The sequence below is a fragment of the Triticum aestivum genome, chromosome 2D (assembly GCF_018294505.1).
Source record: "Triticum aestivum cultivar Chinese Spring chromosome 2D, IWGSC CS RefSeq v2.1, whole genome shotgun sequence".
NCBI lineage: Eukaryota > Viridiplantae > Streptophyta > Magnoliopsida > Poales > Poaceae > Triticum > Triticum aestivum.
The window spans coordinates 456004763-456023770 of NC_057799.1; the positions used below are offsets into that span (position 1 = coordinate 456004763).

Below are 19008 nucleotides of genomic sequence, written 5' to 3' on the forward strand. Positions count from 1 at the left end.
TGCAATGGAGTTTTGCGGAGCATCACCGGTGTTGTTATGGAGCGTCTTGGGGCTACCGGAGCATCATCAGTGCTGCGATGGAGCATTGTCGGGTCCGTCGAAACATCACCGTTGCTGCAATGGAGCATCTCTGGGCTGCCGGAGAATCGCCGATGCTGCAGCAAAGCATCAGCGGTGTTGTTTTGGAGTATGGCTGGGCCGCCGGAGCATCGTCAGTGCGTCAATGGAGCATCACTAGTGCTTCAAGGGATGGTCGTAGCAGCACCCTTCTTGCAACCCGGCGCTATAGCCGTGGTCGTGCATGGTGAGCTCGTCGGCGTTTTCATGTGAGATGACCTATGACGGGGTTGCCGCAACCTAGGAAATGAGGATGTTGTGCACATATCTAACGGATGGCTAAAGTCGCTGCGGGAGAGAGATAGGTGTATTGGGATGGAAGTGATGTTATGGTCCACAGATCAGGCGGCCCAAATCAACGGAAATCAACGGCTGGCAAGGCGTTTTAAAAATCCCTACCATCAGCCGGTTTACGGCGCAGTGGCCATATAGTATTCACAGAGATTGATCAAAGCCAAAAAAACAAATGCTTCAAGCTCTATTGACAAACGTAGCAGTAGTACCGAGTCCGCCCGAAATAACACTTGTTTACATATATACTATTATGAATGACAAGAAAATTACAAGTAACAGGCAAAATATGTGCCTCATGCTACACAATTTCAGTGTCCCAACGACAATGGCAGAGAAATTTCTATCACACATATAAGATTTATGTGTACTTGCAGAACTGTTGCATAGCTCCTGATTAGTTTGTCTCATCTTGCGCTCCATTCTCTTGTTTCTGCACAAATCTCTCAATAACTCATTGTCGCCATAAAGGTGACTATGAGCAGTGTATGTAACCATGTACATAGAAACATATAAAAACTATAAATATATCCACACAGATATGCGGATTTCTACAAACCATGTATGCAAATTTCTATCATATAATCATACGAAAACTAAATCAAGCAAGCATATGGAAAATAACAAATAGAAACATACAAAGGAAGAAAAAAGATATCCACACAGATGTCCGCATAAAATCTGACCGATGTAATATTCACATAGATTGAACAAAACCGAAAAAGAAATGCATTCAAGCTCTATAGAAAAACGTAGCAGTAGTACCGAGTCAGCCCAAAACTTAACACTCACTTACATATATACTATTATGAATGCCAAGAAAATTACAAGTAACAAGCAAAATATGTGCCTCATGCGACACAATTTCAGCGTTCTGACGACAATGGCAGAAAGATTTCTATCACACAGATCGCATCTCTATGTACTTGCAGAAGTGTTGCATAGCTCCATCTTAGTTTGCCTCATCTTACGCTCCAGTCTCTTCTTTCTCCACAAATCTCTCAAAAACTCATTGTCACCGTAGATATGACTACGAACCGTGTATGTAAAACGAGGATTCCAATTTATGGCCAAGTAAAATAATCCAGCTTGCAAACGACGGCTGCCGTACGTTCTAATTGCATTGTTTAACGTACGAGTCAACCTTCCGATGGTTTCGACATTTCTCTTGAAAGCTTCCCATGTACGAACCTGATATACACGGTAAGCCCACACTATCTTCCGCTTCTCCGTACGAAGTTTTATTTCACGGCGTAGTGATGTTGATTTAAGTATAACCATAGGTTTAGCCATTGTTCTCATGCCAAACTCATCAAGAATACATAGCCTAAACATCTTCTTTGGCCCAATAACTTTGTCTTCTCCGTGAACTAGAGATCCAACCTTCTGTTTGAAAAGAAATAAAAACCTCCTCCTTGGATTCTTCGATTGCTTCATCCTAGGTTATGAGATGAGTTTCAAAAAGTTAACTACTAAAAGAGTAGCCAGCACTAGCATTACCACTATATTGAACAAACTGAAAAGGGATAACTAGAATTATACATATATAACACAATAACGCATGTTGTTAATGATATAAAAACACACCCACGAAAAAAAACAACGATATAGATTTGAGGTTAAACATATGGATTTCGCTACAAATCAAACATCGGATTTTTCAGCATGTCAAATCATGTTTGAGATGATAGATTATGTTGTCGCGAGGATGACAATTATTTTAGAAAGCATGACAAGTCCTGGCAAAAAATTGAACATGGCAAGGATTTACCATGCTTGCTAAAAGAACTTGTCATCCTCGCGATAACATAATTTGACGTGAAACGTTTGATTTATCATGCTTAACCTGATGTTATATTTTAACATTAGCAAAAAACAATATTTGCAAAAACTACAACAATCAAGGACGTACTTACCTGCTGCCTTGAGAGGCAGGCATGATATCCATATCCATACGTGCAAATAGGCTAATAAAACCTAATTATTGCGCGTAATGTTGCTTCTAATTATTATAAGGGCGACGGCGTTGGCAGGCTTTCTATCGCAGCTCGGGTGGGGTAAGTCGAGTTCTAACCTAAATCCTGCAAGATTTATGTGGGAAAACCTTCCTGCCGGAAGACCGATCTGGATCCGTTGCGTACGGTGCGTCCAACACCGCCCCGTTTATTTTAGAATCAACACCGTCCAGTTTATATAGATTTTCCTACGATGCAAAATCCAGCGGTCGCTGCACTTTGAGTCCAGCTCACGTACGGTTCGATCTGCTGTGTCGGACAAAATTCGTACCTGAAATATCGTATCGTGTTCGGCGGCGCGCTACGGGTCGATCACACGGCCCCAAAACGAGCGAAAGTCGAAACGCCCCCCCTCAAATTAGTCCCAGGATATTTTTCCCTTCAAAAAAACAAAGTCCCAGGATATTTTTCTGCCCGAAGCGGTGCTGTTTGTTCTCTTCCTCATTCCCCTTCGTCCTCCACCCCGGTGGGGTTCGCGGGAAAGGCGGAGACGGCTACTCCCCTCTCGGATCCCTCTGCTCCTCGGCGCGCAGGCAACTCCGATCGGGTGAGTTCGCCGATGTTATGTTCCCTCGCACGTTTTTTTCCTCCTCTCGGTTGAGCGGGGCGAAGCGACAATTTTAGAAATCGACGCCATGGGGACGAATAGGGTGGATCGAAGGGGGGGTCGCGGAGAGGAACCACACTAGCCATCGTCGTGGAAGCGGCTTCATGGCAGCAACCACGGCAATGCCCCGTCGTGGGAGCGGCGGAGGTCTGATTTTGGGGTGGTGGGTCTGGTGGACGAGGGAGGCTCGCTCGATCTGCGCCGGCTGAGGAGGAGTAGGCGCGCGGTTTCGAGGGGGTGGAGGGCGCACGGCTGGCGTGGATTGTGGAGGAGGGGCGTGGTGCCGTCTGGGCAGAGGCGCGGGGCGAACTGCAGTAGAGAAGACAACGGTGCTGCTGAAGTGCTGATGGTAGGGTGCTTCTCCTCCGTAGGCCAACGGTGTGCTTGACGGGGAGAGTAAAGAGATTCAGAACATGTGTTTGAGAATAAACATGCATGATGTTCAAAACTTGGTAACCGTTCTGCTTTTTGCTTGTGAGACGAATCAAATAAGCTTTGGCATTTTTTGAATCTGCATGATTATCCTTCAGTCCGAGTGCATAATTATTCGTTGAGTGTTTTGAGTGCATGGGGGCGATTTAATTGATAGTCCATGCACAAGAGTGTGATACACGCCTATCGATTTCATTTTGGTAGAGATCCACAACATCATCACGTCACTTCTTATGATTCTCCCACTGCAGTTGCCATTTTTTTTACCATTGACAATATAAACCATTGTGTGGTTGTCACATTATCCATAGCACAGCTGCACTATCACTATGCACTTTTCTCGCTGTAGTACCATAGTGTAGTGTGCCATTTTCATACTAGATTGAGTGCGGCGCCCTCCTCGCCTTCTTTCCCTCCCCTCCCCTCCCGGTGCTCCACATCTCTCAAGTGGAGGCACCTCTCCTCCCATCTGGATTTTTGTGCTCGCCTCAAATCGGAGAAGCTGCCTGGTCGTTGGACGTGGAGAGGTAGCTGAGGGCACTTCAATGTCGAGCCATGCATCGCGACCTGGATCAGCAGGCAGCGGAGTGGCGCGCTCGCCAGCGACCTCGCCGGGCGGCGGTGGGCGACGGCCAGTGGTACTCCCTGCGGCGCGCTCGCCAGCTCATTATTCGCGGGCAACCTCCCCGGCCATGGGCAGCCGCCGCAGTGCGCCATGGGCACGGGCAGCAGCACCATGTGCAGCTCCCGCGTGTCGCCGGAGGCGATGGGCAAGTGGAGCAGCCTGTCGCCGGATATGGGTTTCTGTAGGGTGGGCTGCCCGTGATGGCGGCGCCAGGAGGCACCGGAGGTCGCGCCGCCGGTTCTTCTGGGAGAGCCCCGATGATCCTGTTCCCTGGTTCGTCCTCTGCATGATTTCTTTTTTGTCATTCTTCTTTTATTTGGTGCCTTATTAGTTTGACATCCATTTTCAGTGGGCCAGCCAGTCATGGAGCTTGATTGTCGCCGGATGGCGACAAGAAAGAGATTCGTGAACGAAGGTGGCCTGTTGTTTCTGCTGGAGGTGTTCTCTCTCATTTTGTCTCTTGCATCTTTTGTTCTTTTGCTTTCTTTCAGTTCTGGTTCATCCTTTTGTCACTACTGTATTTGTTTGTGTTGTGCATGCGTGGGGCCTTGTGGTTTTCTCATCTTTCTGCTCCATCCATTGCTGGACAACAGTAACTTAGGCCCCGTTTGGAATCTCTCCACTCCTCCACTCCGCGGAGTTGGTGGAGCTCGGTTTTGGCAACTCCGTTAAAGTGAGCTGAAGTCTGGTCCACTCCGGGAGCGGAGTTAAAAGGAGCGGAGAGAAACCGAACGCTCCCTTAGATTCTACGATTTGATGAAATATGACTAGACTGAACATATATATTTTGCCTGCTTTGTGCTCACACAGTCACACCCGATCACCCTTTGCAGAGCATTATTACAGCGTTGCTTCCTCCTCCCTGATCAGTACTATTTTTAACATCGGATTTTTGGAAAACATGAATTGCTTTGCTTTACTAAAAGTTGAATCTCTGTATGGCATGAACTGCGCAGCAATGAACTAGACGTTTCTTATCAAAAGTGATAAAAATGCATCGCTATCTGTGCTTTTTCTTGACAGTGAGCAATGGATAAATATTCTGCCTTATTTGACCATGAGCAAGGTTTAACCGATGGAAGGGCCGCTACCAAAAGACATGAACAGAAGGTCCTATCGCTGGATGTTTACTGTCCAAATCACAAGGATCTGGGAGTACAGGAGCAAAGACTTTGCTGAACTTTATGAGCTGGACTTCGTCGTCCTTCCACTACTTCCTGCTCCTCATAATACAGTCCTATCGCTGCTGTGGTCGCGCACCAACGGACAAGTGATTCCAAAGGTGCACCTCATAATACATGTAGAAAGCATGAACCTCCCGCATTTATATGTATATTTATGGAAAAAATATCACATAGAGCTATGTAATTAGTCGTAAATCAGCTCGCAAAGATTTTATCAGATCACCCTTAATAAGTCTTCCGGTTTGCAAGTTTTGTCTAAAGGACTCTTCAACAAGTGACTGTTCTAGCACAGCTTCAGTGGAAAGAGTGGATCATGCCCCCATCAAGCCACTTGAGGAGAAAAGATAACACATGGCTTCACTATTGAAATATATAGCTCCACCATTCACTTACATAAGCTACCTCTTCTCCAAGAAAATATTTATTTTGATTCGGTTGTAGTCCTATTTGCCTGCAATTTATATCATAATTTGCTGCCTACACGAATGCATTCAGATACTTTATAATTAGGACAGTAGGTGCTGCAGTTATAAGTAGGACTGTTTGTTCATGTAGATGCTATGATTCGTTTACAAAGAAATTTATAAAGTATATGCTGCAGTTATAATTAGGAGTGTTTGTACAGCAATTTATACTTTATGCTTTTCGTTATGAATTTCTCGAGTAGCAGGCAAATAGGACTGTTTGTTCATGTGTATACTTTATGAACTTTAGGGCGTTGATTGTAGATGGTTATACTATAAATAGGACTGTTTAAAGCATGCTCGGTTAAGAGAAATTGGGAAAGAAGAAAACAACGATGATAGTGTATTCTGCAAGTTTGTTTATGTCATGTTGCTTCAACAATCTTGATTTTAGACCAATGTACGTGTCATGAGTGAATGGGATACTACAATATTTAGCAAACTTAAGATCATGGTGGTTTTTATGCCAAGTCAATCCCCTCTGAATCAATCTTTACTTTTCTTTTCCCGTAGTGATTTCTGTACATATGTTTTTCCATGTGTAGGTAGTCTGTATTTTTTTTCTCTACCATCATTCACATTCCTACATGGGTTCACACAATTATTTTAGCTTACAGTAATGTTTGCTGCTTATGCTATCTGCAAGGATTGTCATTTTCTCACACTTCTAGAACATTCATTTGCTATATGGTCATGCAACAAGCTTCCCCAGTTCAGTTATTTTAGCATTTGTTTATCAAAAAATAAAGATTGTTCAGTTAATTTAGCTTTTTAGCAACCAAGGACTGTTGAGTTATTTTATCTTTTTTATCAACCAAAGACTTATTTTAACTTTCCAAATTGTGATTAAATGTTTGTGAAAGATGGATCATGGAATTTTCGTTGTGTTCTTATCCATTTGATGTTATGGAAGGGTTACTTATTTTCTATGTGCATACTCTTATCCATTTGATGCTATGGAAGGTTTACTTCTTGCAGATCTCCAAAATTATTGACAAGTTTCTCTAATTCCAAAATTATATTGCAGATTATTGAAGGAAATTCATTTAATATTTCCCTATCTCCTAAATAACTATTGTACTAGAAATGTGGAAGATTAGAGTACATAGTACTGATGTACTTCCTGGTATGCTAATTGTGTGTCTACATCTCTTATCACTAAGGATTGGTGCGTGCATTTGGAACAGAAATCCTTTCTTGGAAATGTACATTTGTTGATTCATGATATATATAGTATTTAGCCTTCTGTTATGTTGCTCCATGTTTACATACATATATTAGTTACTTAGGTCATGCACATTTCTTTGAAATTTTTTCTCCTTCTGACTGTTAAGCTTGGAATAACATGAGAGAGTTAAAATGCTATAGTTCTTATTATTCATGACACACTGGGTTCAGACAATTTTTGTTTTGTTTTACTCCTCAAAATTTAATTATTACAACTTGTTATTAAGCTAAATACTACCTCCGTCCACGGATAAGTGTACTTCTAGCTTTTATCCTAAGTCAAAGTTTTATAACTTTGACCAACTTTATAGGAAAAATTAGCAGCATCTATGGCACTAAATTAGTATCAATAGATCCATTTTGAAATGTATTTTCATAATATACCAATTTGGTCATATATGTTACTGCTCTTTTCTATATAGTTGGTCAAGTTCTTAGAACTTTGACTTAGGACAAAACGTAGAAGTACACTTATTCGGGGACGGAGGGAGTAACTAATTAGGTCAATATAATCTGATCTGGTTCAGTTATCCAAGTAAAGAGTGCATGCTCATATTTCCACTGATCAAGGCAAAGAATAAGTTCCGTCGACACAACTAAATCGATTTTAGAGGCTGTAAGTAGGCAGATGATCCACTCATGTTCTGATCTATCATGATTCTGGTTGAAAGTTGTGTTCAACTGAAATTATGCATCAAATCCCTGGAACTTAGGTGACTACTTCTGTCCAAGATAGTTACCATATCCAATTTTATATATGATCTATGGTGCAAGGTACTTGTGGGATTGGATTTTTGAGTTTGGATCAACGATTCATCCCTCACCGAGATGACAATTTTTGTTTCTAGCTGCACCTGAAAGTTAAGAAAGTAAAACAAAAATGCACCAAAGTTACATTTAAATTAATTTATGCTTTTGTTGGAAAAAGTGGAGATGCATGGCTCCTGATGACAAAGGAATGGTGCTGAATTCATGGTTTTTTTCTTCTGCTGATTTAATTGAGATTTTAGGATAAGGGACTCATGGCTGCTATTTATAAATAAACTTGATCATCATTTGCTGTTTATTTTTTAGTATTTTTTAGCCTTATTATTTAGTATTGTTTACAAGAGGAAAATTGCACTCAATAAGTATTTTAAAAGTTTAACCATATGTGCATCTGTATAAAACCATACCATCTCCCATCTCCGTTCTTGTTTTAAGTAAATTTCCATGGGTCACCCAAGCAGGTGACACACCTGAAACTTGCAATTTTCTGTACTATTTTGTTTCAATCTAATTTTGACATTTCCCCCTGTATGTGTGATACTTAGGAGAGGAGCATTGCATGGTTTATATATTGGAGAAAAAGGCATACATGCAGCACTACGGATTCTAAAGGAGTGTTCGGTTCCTCTCGGCTCCTTTAACTCCGCTCCCGGAGCGGACCAGACTTTAGCTTAATTTGACGGAGCTGCCAAAACCCAGCTCCCCAACTCCGCAGAGCAGGGAAGTTCCGAACAGGGCCCAAATAGTATGTGGTTAGATTCTCTTTTTACGTTGTTGATTATGGTAAGTTGAAAATGCATCAGTACGTGGCCTCTACCTTTTCCTCTTTTATCTCTGTCATAACTCTGATCTATGCTAGACTGCCAGTACATGCTTGGAGACAACCACTGGGGCATCGATGCGGGCACATGGACGAGGGGCGTGCTCGCCCATCCGAGATAAAAAGAGTTAAGAGGCCCAGGCTGAAATTGCCCCTGCTTCCTTGCTGCTTGGCAAACTGTCACAGAATCGTGTGCCTTCACAATCACAAGGAGATCCATGAATAAGGTTTATGCAGTATTATTTTCCATATTAATGTGGAATCGGCAAAAGTGAAAAAGTATGCCTTCATGGCCACTAATGGAATGACATTTTTGATTAGATGCAAAAGTAAAAAATATGAAATTTCATTTGTTAGTTCATGGTGCGAAGATTATAATTTGGTTGTGAGTTCATTCCCTTGATTTTTTGTTCAATAATGTACAGGAATGCAGGAATATTCAGATTGTGAAAATGAGATTCTACACTAATTATTTTCTTCTGAATGTGTGTTAGGAAATAAACTCTGAATGTAAGAAATCTTTTATTAGAGAGTACATTGGTTTCTGAATTAAATCAACACCAAATGTGTCAGTTGAAACATATAAGCCGACTGTCGAGAATAAAGTTCTGAAGCGGTGCACATATACTAGAGGACATATAAACCATGCTCATTTTAAGTGGTTCTTAAACTAAGCAGTATATTTAGTCAGGAATTGTGTCTTCTGGATTGAATTTGTGATAACATGTTGTCTTTTGCTTTGGTTAATGCATGACTTCAGAAGATTAAAAAAATCCTCCTGCCGCCTGCATTTCGGCTTAATTCGTTTTTGTTTGTACAAAAAGTTTAATCAATGCGTCCCTTATGCATTTGGTCATATATTTACAATCTATTCAATCATGTTTGGCGCTCTTCTAATATGATCATCCGCGCATAATAGACAAATTGGACTTCAACGCCAAGAAAAGTACTTTGTGGTTGATGATAGTTTTGGCTTTCTTTTCTTGTGATTGTGAGGGGGCTACAACCTACAAGTGTTGTCCTTCTATTGATTGCATACTTCCAGTATATGAGATCACATTTGGGCCTGTCTTTTTTTGCAGGGTCTCTCGACTTGGGTATTAATATGATTTATTCGATGCAATGATTTTCCACAGCGTTGAATCTCTAAATGAACTAGAGCGATGCTACACATGAGGGATGTGTGTGAGCTCGATAGAAAGTACTCTGAGACGGAGCAAACCTGAAGATTTAAAAGGTCGATTTCCCCTTTGTTCCAGTATGTTAGTAATTAAGATGATAGTCATAAGTTGGGGGTTTTTATTTTCTTGCTCTACTTATTCTCAGATGAGAAATCTCTTGTGGACTCAGAGAGAACAAGTATCGGTTGTAGCGACAGTTAGTCAATAAAATTAAGATTAAACAAAAGGATGAGATGCTGCAAACAGTATCTTGGAGAAGTTCATGTCAGAGTCTACAACACACGTGAAGGTTGGTTTTAAAGAGGCAACCGGGTACCTTTGAAAACCTCAAGAAGAGCCACTGGCTAGTTTGTTAGTGATGTTGTCATTGTGATGCATTGAAGTTCTTATGCCAGCAATTTTTATGTAACTTAAACCATTGAACTGAAGTTTCGTGGTTTTGCAATTGATACGTGGACGTAGACAACAAAGCTGAAGTGCAGTGATCTTGTGCCGGAATATGTTGATGTACAATCAGGGTGCCGGAGTACTTGGCAGTACTGTCACCGTTGCGCCAAGTTCCATAATGCACATCCTCCTATTTCTCGCATGGATTTGTAAGTAATATGCATCTCAACATTTGTTCTGTCGATGCAGACAATGGGGTATATTTTAACATATAAGGTGGCTGGGCGACCCGCTCACTCGAGGGCTTCCTCGATTTCCTTCGTTTTTGCCCGTTCGATCTGCCCTGGTCTGGTCAATCCTGCTGTGCCAGCCGTTCAATTTTTACAGCGTTTTTTGACCCGGAATTGTTTTGTGACGTCCAATGACTGGTGGGCTTGGTAAGATCGTTCATAGGCTGGGTTAGAATTCATCGCCTGAGCCATGCGCGTCGCGTGTCCCATCACGAGCTGACCGCGCCGTGCGTTGTGGGAAGCTGCAGAGACCGCGTCATGCGTCATGGGGAGCCACAGAGGTATTGGCCGGCGCATGTGCACCCGCTTTTGTATCCATTTTTGTGTTCTCATCTACTACCACTATAAAAGAAAAAGAGGGGCAGATCCAAACAATCACACCCATCCATCATCAAGATCTAATGGTCCACGGTCTCTTTATGTTTAACACTAGCAAGCCACTAATCACGCAGTAAGCGAAACGACCCGCACAGATGGCCCGCACCACTAATCCTCGCCAGTCCTGAACAAAACTGCCTGCATGAACGCCACGAGCCCACGACCTTCGCTACTCCTCTGCTACCCACGTCTCCCGCAGATCCTCCGCTCCCCCGCGGACTGCCGCCGCCGATGAGCCCATCTGATGGCGGCGCGGACCCATGTCCTAGCGCTGGATCCGGCGACCTCCGGCAGAGGCGCGCCCGGCCGTGCCTCCCCCGGCACAGTGGCCCGGCTGGCAGCGCCGCTCCTGTCCGCCGCAGCCGCCGGCCGGCGAGGGCACAAGCGGTGCCGACCTGCACGCGCAAGGGGAGGCGGCAGGAGCAGTCGTGCAAGGACAGGACCAGCCGTCCGGTCAATCGAGCGATCCTTCTTCGTCTCGGCCGCTACGTGCCCCACCCTCGACGACGCCCGCTGTGGCGATCTCCGCCCGGGTGACCAGCTCTGTGCCGTTTCATGGTGCGCTGGATGGAGGGGTCGCACCGCGGTTGCCGGGACAAGGTGGGCGTCGATGTGGTCTGCTGCGTGCCAGACTCACCAATCCAAGATTCGGCGCTTTCCTGGACAATGTGACAAAGAGGTTCGGCGAGGACCAAGGGACGGCGACAGCAGCGTCTCAGCAGGCATCCCCGAGCGGCGGGCGCCGGCTTGCGTTTTTTTTTTAATGAAGGGATTGTTAAAGAAGTTGCGTCCTCTCAACTGAAGAAGCTGCGTCAAAGATTGTTAAAGAAATCATTATCTTTGATGTACTACGTCTTCATGTTATACATGTAATCTCTACTATCTAAAAGAAACGTAGTGTTCCGTTTTCCCTCTTACGTTCGTCAAGCCTTTCGTACGACCCCCTCGCTCCTGATTTTCTTTCCTCCCGTCCCGACCCACCTCTCGTCCCACTGATTTTCTTTCCCCCCTCCCGGTTTTCTCCCTCACGGTTTTCTCCCTCTGGCTTGCATCTCACGCCGGCGTCCAGCGCCACCGCTACCGACCTCCAGCCTTCATCCCGTAACTCCTCCCGCGCGCCCTATCTCTCTTCTTCTCCCTTCTCCCTTCCCGACCTCTCTCTCACAAATCTTGTCTCTGGCCCATGGATCCCGATGGAGCACCATGGATCCCGATGTGGAGCTCCACTGCGGCCAGATCTGACCTGGGAGCGGCCAGATCCGTGCGTCTCCGCGTCGATCCGTGCGTCTCCGCCTCGATCCACGCGCCTCCATGGTTCGCCGTCTTCTCGAGCGCCGGCGCTGCGCTCAGCCGCCGCCGTCCCATGCCATGGACGCCTCCCTCCAAAACGACCTGCCATGGCCGCCTCCCTGCCTCTCCCGCAAGTGGGCCTCTGCGCGACCAGATCCGTTCCTCTGCGCCTCGCTCCGCGCGCCTCCATGGTCCTCCGTCTTCCCGAGCGCCGGCGCCGCGCGTAGCCGCCGCCGTCCCATGCCATGGCCGCCTCCTGATGTCCAATTCTTTTTGTTGTTGCTATATTCAACCTCATCTCTGAAATTTTACATCTTCATGTGTTGCTGCTATATGCAGGTGTATCAAGTTTCACAAGGTCAGTGATTATTGAACCATCTGGTTAGGAAGAACTTGTTCACGCTTTTCTTTGTGAACACCAAAATTTTGTTATTCCAGCCTAACGAGTTTGACAGGAGTCTGTACTGGAGGCATACAGTAGGAGCGCGGCGCTGAACAGTTGAACAAAACTCAGCTTCAATTAATCGAAATGGTACCTTGCTCTCACCTTTTCTCCACTACCGCAATTCTTTAAATTCCACTAGGTATACGCCCGTGCGTTGTATCGGGAGTTGAATTTTTTCTTTGACGCGACACGGGAGCATACGGGCACACATCATGATGCCAATAAAATAACAAAAAGGAGATTATGTTTTAGTTATGAAGCATTGAACTTCTGACAACTTTGACCTGAGATATACTAAAGCCAAAGAATATCACAGAGGGAAATCAAATTATCTGAACGACATGATGTTATTCCCCATAAGAAGTTAGATTTACATTTAAATTTATAATTTCCAAGTGGTCCTCTTTATATGTAAATATAAAGGTACTAAAGCCAAAGAATATCACAAAGGGAAATCAAATTATCTGAACGACATGATGTTATTCCCCATAAAAAGTCAGATTTACATTTAAATTTATAATTTCCAAGTGGTCCTCTTTATATGTAAATAAAAAGGTGGGAGTCAATATTACAATGCACTTACCAAACATGTTTCTCTACGAAGAATTATCACCAAGAATCACCTGCAGCAAAAACGAGAGCTGCGATTATCCTGTTGGTACGTACACGAAGAACATCGTCTATAAAGAGATCCTTACATCATAGGTGAGAAATTTGGCAGTTATATTTCCACTCTATCATTTTATTACGTATGGCAATATTTTTATTTCACAATAAAATTAGATAATGAAATAGTTTTTAATTTATCTGAGATTTATTTTGTGCAGGTCACCTCTGTCCTGGAGTCATTTGTGTTAATAACTTGCATCTTGTTATCATGTGTTACTGAGAGAAACCGGACCAGTGTACCTAAGTATAAATTCTTGAGTGCATGAATGCCAGAGTTGAAGTGAAAATTCTGCTTGTCTTTTGATATGTTTTATCTCGAGTAGAGGAAGATGGTTCATGTCCAAGCAAATCACCTACCTGCAAGCTTCTTGACATCTCACTAATTCGATATTTTATTTCTCTTCACTCTTTTCTGATATGTAAAATCATGCATAATATTTTCAATGTAGTTGATGTATATACTTTCCAAGGTAGCTTGCTGAAATGATGATGAAGTATTTGTACATCGTATTTGAGGCCTAGATGCGACTTGTAAATTAGGGCTATAATTTTTGAAATATGCTTTACATTACAAATTATTATGTGCATTAGGTTTTTTGAAAATTCGAAAATGTAAGGTGTATCTGGCTTTAACTTTTTTTAGTAGAAAAAAAATGTGTGCTTCATTCAACCAAAGATAATGTTCTTACTATCAGCTTTACATTTATTTTTTTAAAGAGGGACGGCCTCTCTGAATTTCATTTAACTGAAACCATAATATGTTATCAGCTCATAGACTATGTAGAATAAAATGAGGGCTATGATCCAGCCAACGTGCTTCTGCGCCACTCACGCACGGTCATGAGTATCTATCTGTTGTCAATATCGAACAACGCGAGATACAAGTACTCGATTCTTTTGGTTCTCGAATGAGCCAAGCTGATCTACAACTTACGGTATGATTTTACTATATCTGTACTTGGAATTCATGCATTTAGTTTCACCTATATTATCATACTCTTTTTTCTATTTAACAGCTTCAGGGGCTTGAGGCGCATCTAAAGATTGCTTCTAAGATGAATGGGTTTAACCTAGGTACTTGGCTAGATATTGATGTAACTAGATGGACTATAAAAGAGTATATTCAAGATCGAATTCAATCTGATGGGTATGTTTGAAATCATCACATGAGAAAATGCGAAATGAGAGCAGCAGTAACAATTATTGATTATTATTCAACAATTCCTTATGTTTGCTTATTACTAATGTGCCCAATACTTTTAACCAATAGATCATCTTGCGGCTTGTTCATGCTACAATTCATTGAATACTGGACAGGACACAAACTGTCACATCCTATTACACAGGTAATTTGTGAAGGATGAAAAAAGTGTATTGCATATCTAATTCAATGTTGTAATATATTGATTCTAATTATTTTTTTGCAGGAAGATGTCAAACCCTTCAGGCAAAAAGTAGCAATCATTCTCCATGAATCAGATCTGAACGATATAAAAGGAACTCCTGAGTACCATAATCCAGCAGACGATATAATAGATACTGACGGTGTTGAAATATTGGACCCGCCACCTGCCATGGTTGTTCTGAGAATGCCACTTAATAAAAATGAGCTACTTTGCAAACTTCGAGGTCATATCATGTCCATTCATAATGCAGATTCCCGAGAGTAAGTCAACTTTCAAAATAACAATATCTGCATTTATGTATATTATTTTTTCACTATATCGTTGATGCTATGGTTTATTTGATAGGAAAGAATGGATCCGTAGCTCCAAGCCCTACCCACTAAGTATAAGTCTTAGACAACTACAAGACTTACTAAAGAATACACGGGCTATTGATGTCGACAGTTTTAACATGGCTGTTCGAGTAAATGCTACAGACGACATTCAATGGGCTAAAGACACTCCATATCACTATATGGATCTCAGATTTTCTGTAAGTTATTAAAATCTCATAATACTTATTTTTTACGGCGACGAGCACATATAATTGCAACCATAAACGCATAGAATGTTAATAATCCTTTACTTTCCTCTCAGATGATACTAAATGACTCTACACAAGATCCAAAACTCCGTTTACCATTTGATGCCCAACGCTACATTATTGCAAAACTATTTCATTGTTGGCCTGATATGTGCTTTGACGTCTCGGTGTGCAAGTTGGTAATCATACTTCCCATCTCTGTGTGTGCTTTTCACCCCCGTATTTTATTTCTAAAGCCTACTTCACACAGATTTTGTTGCCGTTTTGTACAACCGGTCGCTTCATCCTCTTCCTGTTCGACCTATTGGATAGAACAATCACTATACTCGACCCTCTTCCCCTATCGGATGCATGGAAAAAGAATCCTTCACAGAAGGACATATTTAAGATTCAATGTATTTCATTCCATCTAAACATAGCATTACAAGATGCAATTCCTGGCTGGAATGATGATGTTTTTAGATGGCGTCGCATCATACCAATTGGAGTTCCAAAAAACCCAAACAGGTTATAACCTTAATATTCCAATTATTTGACCATATTTTCATCTATCATATTGCTAATAACATTTACTCCTATGGAGCAATATGTCTGGGTTTTTAGTTTTAAAGATTATGCGCACGTGGCATGATCATGAACATGGATTACCAGTTGTCCCGGTGAGTACTCTACATTCACCATTCATGTGTCCTTTTAGATGTGAGCCTTGCATGACAACATAATTCACGTGCAGGACGATTATGACCTACGGAATCAGGTGTTGGCACACTTGCTGTCGTACAAGGACAATGAATACGTAGAAAATATTCCACAAGTCGTGCGTGATTTGGTGAAGAGAATTGGGATAAACTTTTTTTAGTCAGAGAATCATATGTGTTATTTTATTACAACAGCGACGATCAATTAAGGCGCTTGAGGATATTGGTTATTATAAGGTTTCAGTAAGATGCATTGCTGGAGCAAAATGTAAGTTTAATTACCAAAAGCATACCGTGTGATGTTGCAAGTTACTGAAATCCCAGACAGATCTTGAGAAACCAAGAATGACATTACCACCTGTTCCTCCATCGACACCTGCAATATTTTGGTAATTATAACGAAATTCTGGGTGCATCAAAACTAGACTAAGTAGCAGAAAATAACTTCGGCTATTAGAAACATTTTGACATTGTGCAGATGGCACAGTATAAATCTACGATGATTTTTCACAGCATCCGGAGCTAAATGAAAGACTGCAGGCACAAACATATATGAACGCCTGAAGACTGATGTCTGAGATCCACAAATATAGACACATGTACATGCATGACTCACCAATATTAACAAGTCCTAGATCAATTCTTCTCTGACTATGATTTTCCTTGCAATTTACGCAAGATCAGGCTACTACTTATCATGAGATGTAAGCAACTAAACAAAATAAGGCTACTACTTAGTAAATGGGGAATTTGGCGGAAGATGTTAGTTTACCTGTGTGCCGTTTGTGATGTGGTTGGCCTCAACAAAATTCTGTCCGGCAACCCGGCAGGCAGGGGGTCAGCGAAGGGGTGTTGGAGCCTTGGAGGAGTGGAGACGCAGGGTAGTTGGCCGGCAACATAACGGCGCGGCCGCACAGGCAGTCGTCGCCGATCGCTAGGGGGAGGGAGCAGGGCAGGGGGGTGGCCCCTGGCTGCGCGATGCAAGAACCGCGAGGGCGAGATGACAACTTAAGCCGACGCCAGATCCCGGCGGGCGGCGGCTGCTCCTCGGAGGGCAGGTCGCTATGGTGGCCGGTGGTGCCCCCCTCCCTCTCCCTGGTCAGCGGCTGAGATGGGGAGAGGCCGAGAGGATGTTGTGCGCTGCTTTTTTTTTTGAGGGATTGTTTTTTTAGGGATTTTGAGGGATTGTTGTGCGCTGCTGGAAACGGGGAAAGAAAGATACATATGTATTAATCACTTCCGCCTTACACTATCTTAAGATGCGCCAAACTCTGAATATATATGCTCACAAAAGAAAACCAAATGCCATGTAAGAATTGGCTGGATGTGAATGATGTTTCACATAACTGATGTTTTCCCGTTGCAACGCACGGGCATTTAACTGTATATTGTAAAAGAAACCATTATCTTCATTCTCTGTATCAACCAAGAGTGTTAACAAATACCAGTGTACTACTGAATAAATTAGTTGTTCTTGTGACATAGCAGGTTCATCGGTACTACTGAATTACCTTGTAATTGATTTTGATGGTGAGAATAGTTATACATCGATCGATCGATACATGTGTGATTGCGTTCGCCTCTTCCTCTGCTCACTGACAAAGGGTCCTCTTCGTGCCCTCCCTCGACAGCTCTTTCCAGCAGGCAGGTCACCACACACGACATCTCGCCAAGTCGCCAGATTAGAGGAGAGGAAGAATTGGTATGCTGTCTCGGTAAGTGCAGGATGTTTTTTTAGGGAGTAAGTGCAGCATGCTGGTGACGAGTTCGGCATTGATTTTGGCTTTTGTTGATTTTCTCTTTGTTGGGAGTAAATTTCTCACTGATTTTCTTATTGCAACTCATTTCCAGGAACTTGACCCTAAACCTGAACCTGAGCCTGAAGGATATATCTGAGAGGTATATGTACAGGTCTACGACCTCATCTGCAAGTTATATGTGAGGAGAGGTATATCTTTTTGTCCAGTCCATCATGCAAGCTTTTTCAATTTGTCGATTTTTTTCTCTGAATAGTGTTGATTGGCTGAAAGCATTGTTGTTCGGCACTCCTGCAGCTGTACATTTGGCATGGGTTTTCTCCTGCTGCATGATGTGCTGATGATTTTTTTTTAAGATTAGACAATATTTGGGAGAAGAGGGGGTTTGCTTAATTGGAACCGGAGTAAGAACGAGAAGGAGCTTAAGTAGGGCCATGGCAGGGCGACCTGGAAGGGTGGAATTTTACCTGTGATATGTGATAGGAGATGGTCACCGTAAAACAAGGCGCTAAAGACCTACCAAACTAAAACAATTTCTAGAAAGGTTACTATTCTTTTTTACTGTGTAGGTCTAATTTTAATTTGTCTATGTTGATAATTTCTGGCTTGTCACTGTTTGCATCTGAAATATATTGAATGAGGAGAAGTTATGCGTAATATACTATGTATATATAGTTATATACTATGGTTACCATTACAACTGTGAATGGTTGTCATGTACGTATACTATATTATTCAGCCAGCATGTGCATTTTGAGATCATTGCTTTCCTAGCGCGTCTTGTCAAATCTCGGTTGCTAATTTGAATATGCATACTGCTATGGTCGCAGCTATGGACTAGCTTCATGCGCAGTTTTCAAAAATGTATAGTTTACCGAAAAATGCTTTCGCCCCGCTTTATAAATAAAGCAAACCACCACAACCAAACGGTACACATAAGTTCACCCACACACACAGTCGCACGGACAAAGAGTACGAATCAATTCTGCTGAGGGCACAGCTCAACAAGCCCAAAAGAAAAAAACAAAGAAACGACTGCGGGACAACCGCAACCGCAACATCAAAGGGGAGCTAATCTGGCTCGGGCGGTGGTGGAGGGAGCGGCGGCGCCAAGCGGAGGGCCATCGCGCGAAGGTCGGAGATGATGGTGGTGATGGCGTCTCGGTCCTGGTGACGGCTAAGCGGCCGCCAGAGCTGCAAATAACCACATAATTTGAACACAGCATCAGTAGCGCGTCGGAGAGGAGCCCGTTGAATGACAAGCTTATTACGCACAGTCTAGATCGTCCAGGCGAGAACCCCAATGAGCAGCCACCTAATGTGGCGGCCCGATATGGGGGTGGCCTGGATCTCGGCAAGGAGGTCAGGGAAGTT

The 19008-nt window shown here is 43.0% G+C and overlaps 2 protein-coding genes and 1 long non-coding RNA gene across 15 annotated transcripts; 2 read left to right on the plus strand and 1 right to left on the minus strand.

Annotated features, from left to right (window-relative positions):
• Window positions 1-1092: 1092 nt before the first annotated feature.
• On the minus strand, window positions 1093-2555 carry LOC123049569 (uncharacterized). The gene is made up of 2 exons (XM_044472467.1): window positions 2325-2555; window positions 1093-1846 (listed from the first exon to the last, which is right to left on the minus strand). Exons 1-2 carry the CDS (start codon window positions 2360-2362, stop codon window positions 1327-1329), a joined length of 558 nt encoding a protein of 185 aa, XP_044328402.1. The 5' UTR covers window positions 2363-2555; the 3' UTR covers window positions 1093-1326.
• Window positions 2556-2729: 174 nt separating this feature from the next.
• LOC123053791 (uncharacterized) lies at window positions 2730-10436 on the plus strand. 13 transcript variants are annotated; one of them, XR_006425816.1, is made up of 7 exons: window positions 2731-4360; window positions 4437-4525; window positions 5111-5369; window positions 5521-8513; window positions 8590-8777; window positions 9633-9787; window positions 9877-10436. It is a non-coding gene; the product is annotated as an uncharacterized lncRNA (long non-coding RNA). The 13 variants fall into 13 exon arrangements; XR_006425820.1 differs by having other exon boundaries at window positions 2732-4360; window positions 5111-6861; window positions 8276-8513; XR_006425815.1 differs by having other exon boundaries at window positions 2733-4360; window positions 5111-6903; window positions 8276-8513.
• A 1661-nt stretch (window positions 10437-12097) lies between these two features.
• On the plus strand, window positions 12098-17975 carry LOC123055838 (uncharacterized). Its single transcript, XM_044479678.1, has 13 exons — window positions 12098-12299; window positions 12416-12434; window positions 14461-14536; window positions 14618-14856; window positions 14942-15128; window positions 15233-15358; window positions 15430-15686; window positions 15763-15838; window positions 15913-15975; window positions 16073-16120; window positions 16202-16266; window positions 17729-17776; window positions 17891-17975. The coding sequence occupies exons 1-13, from the start codon at window positions 12098-12100 to the stop codon at window positions 17973-17975; spliced, it is 1491 nt and encodes a 496-aa protein (XP_044335613.1).
• Window positions 17976-19008: the final 1033 nt, after the last annotated feature.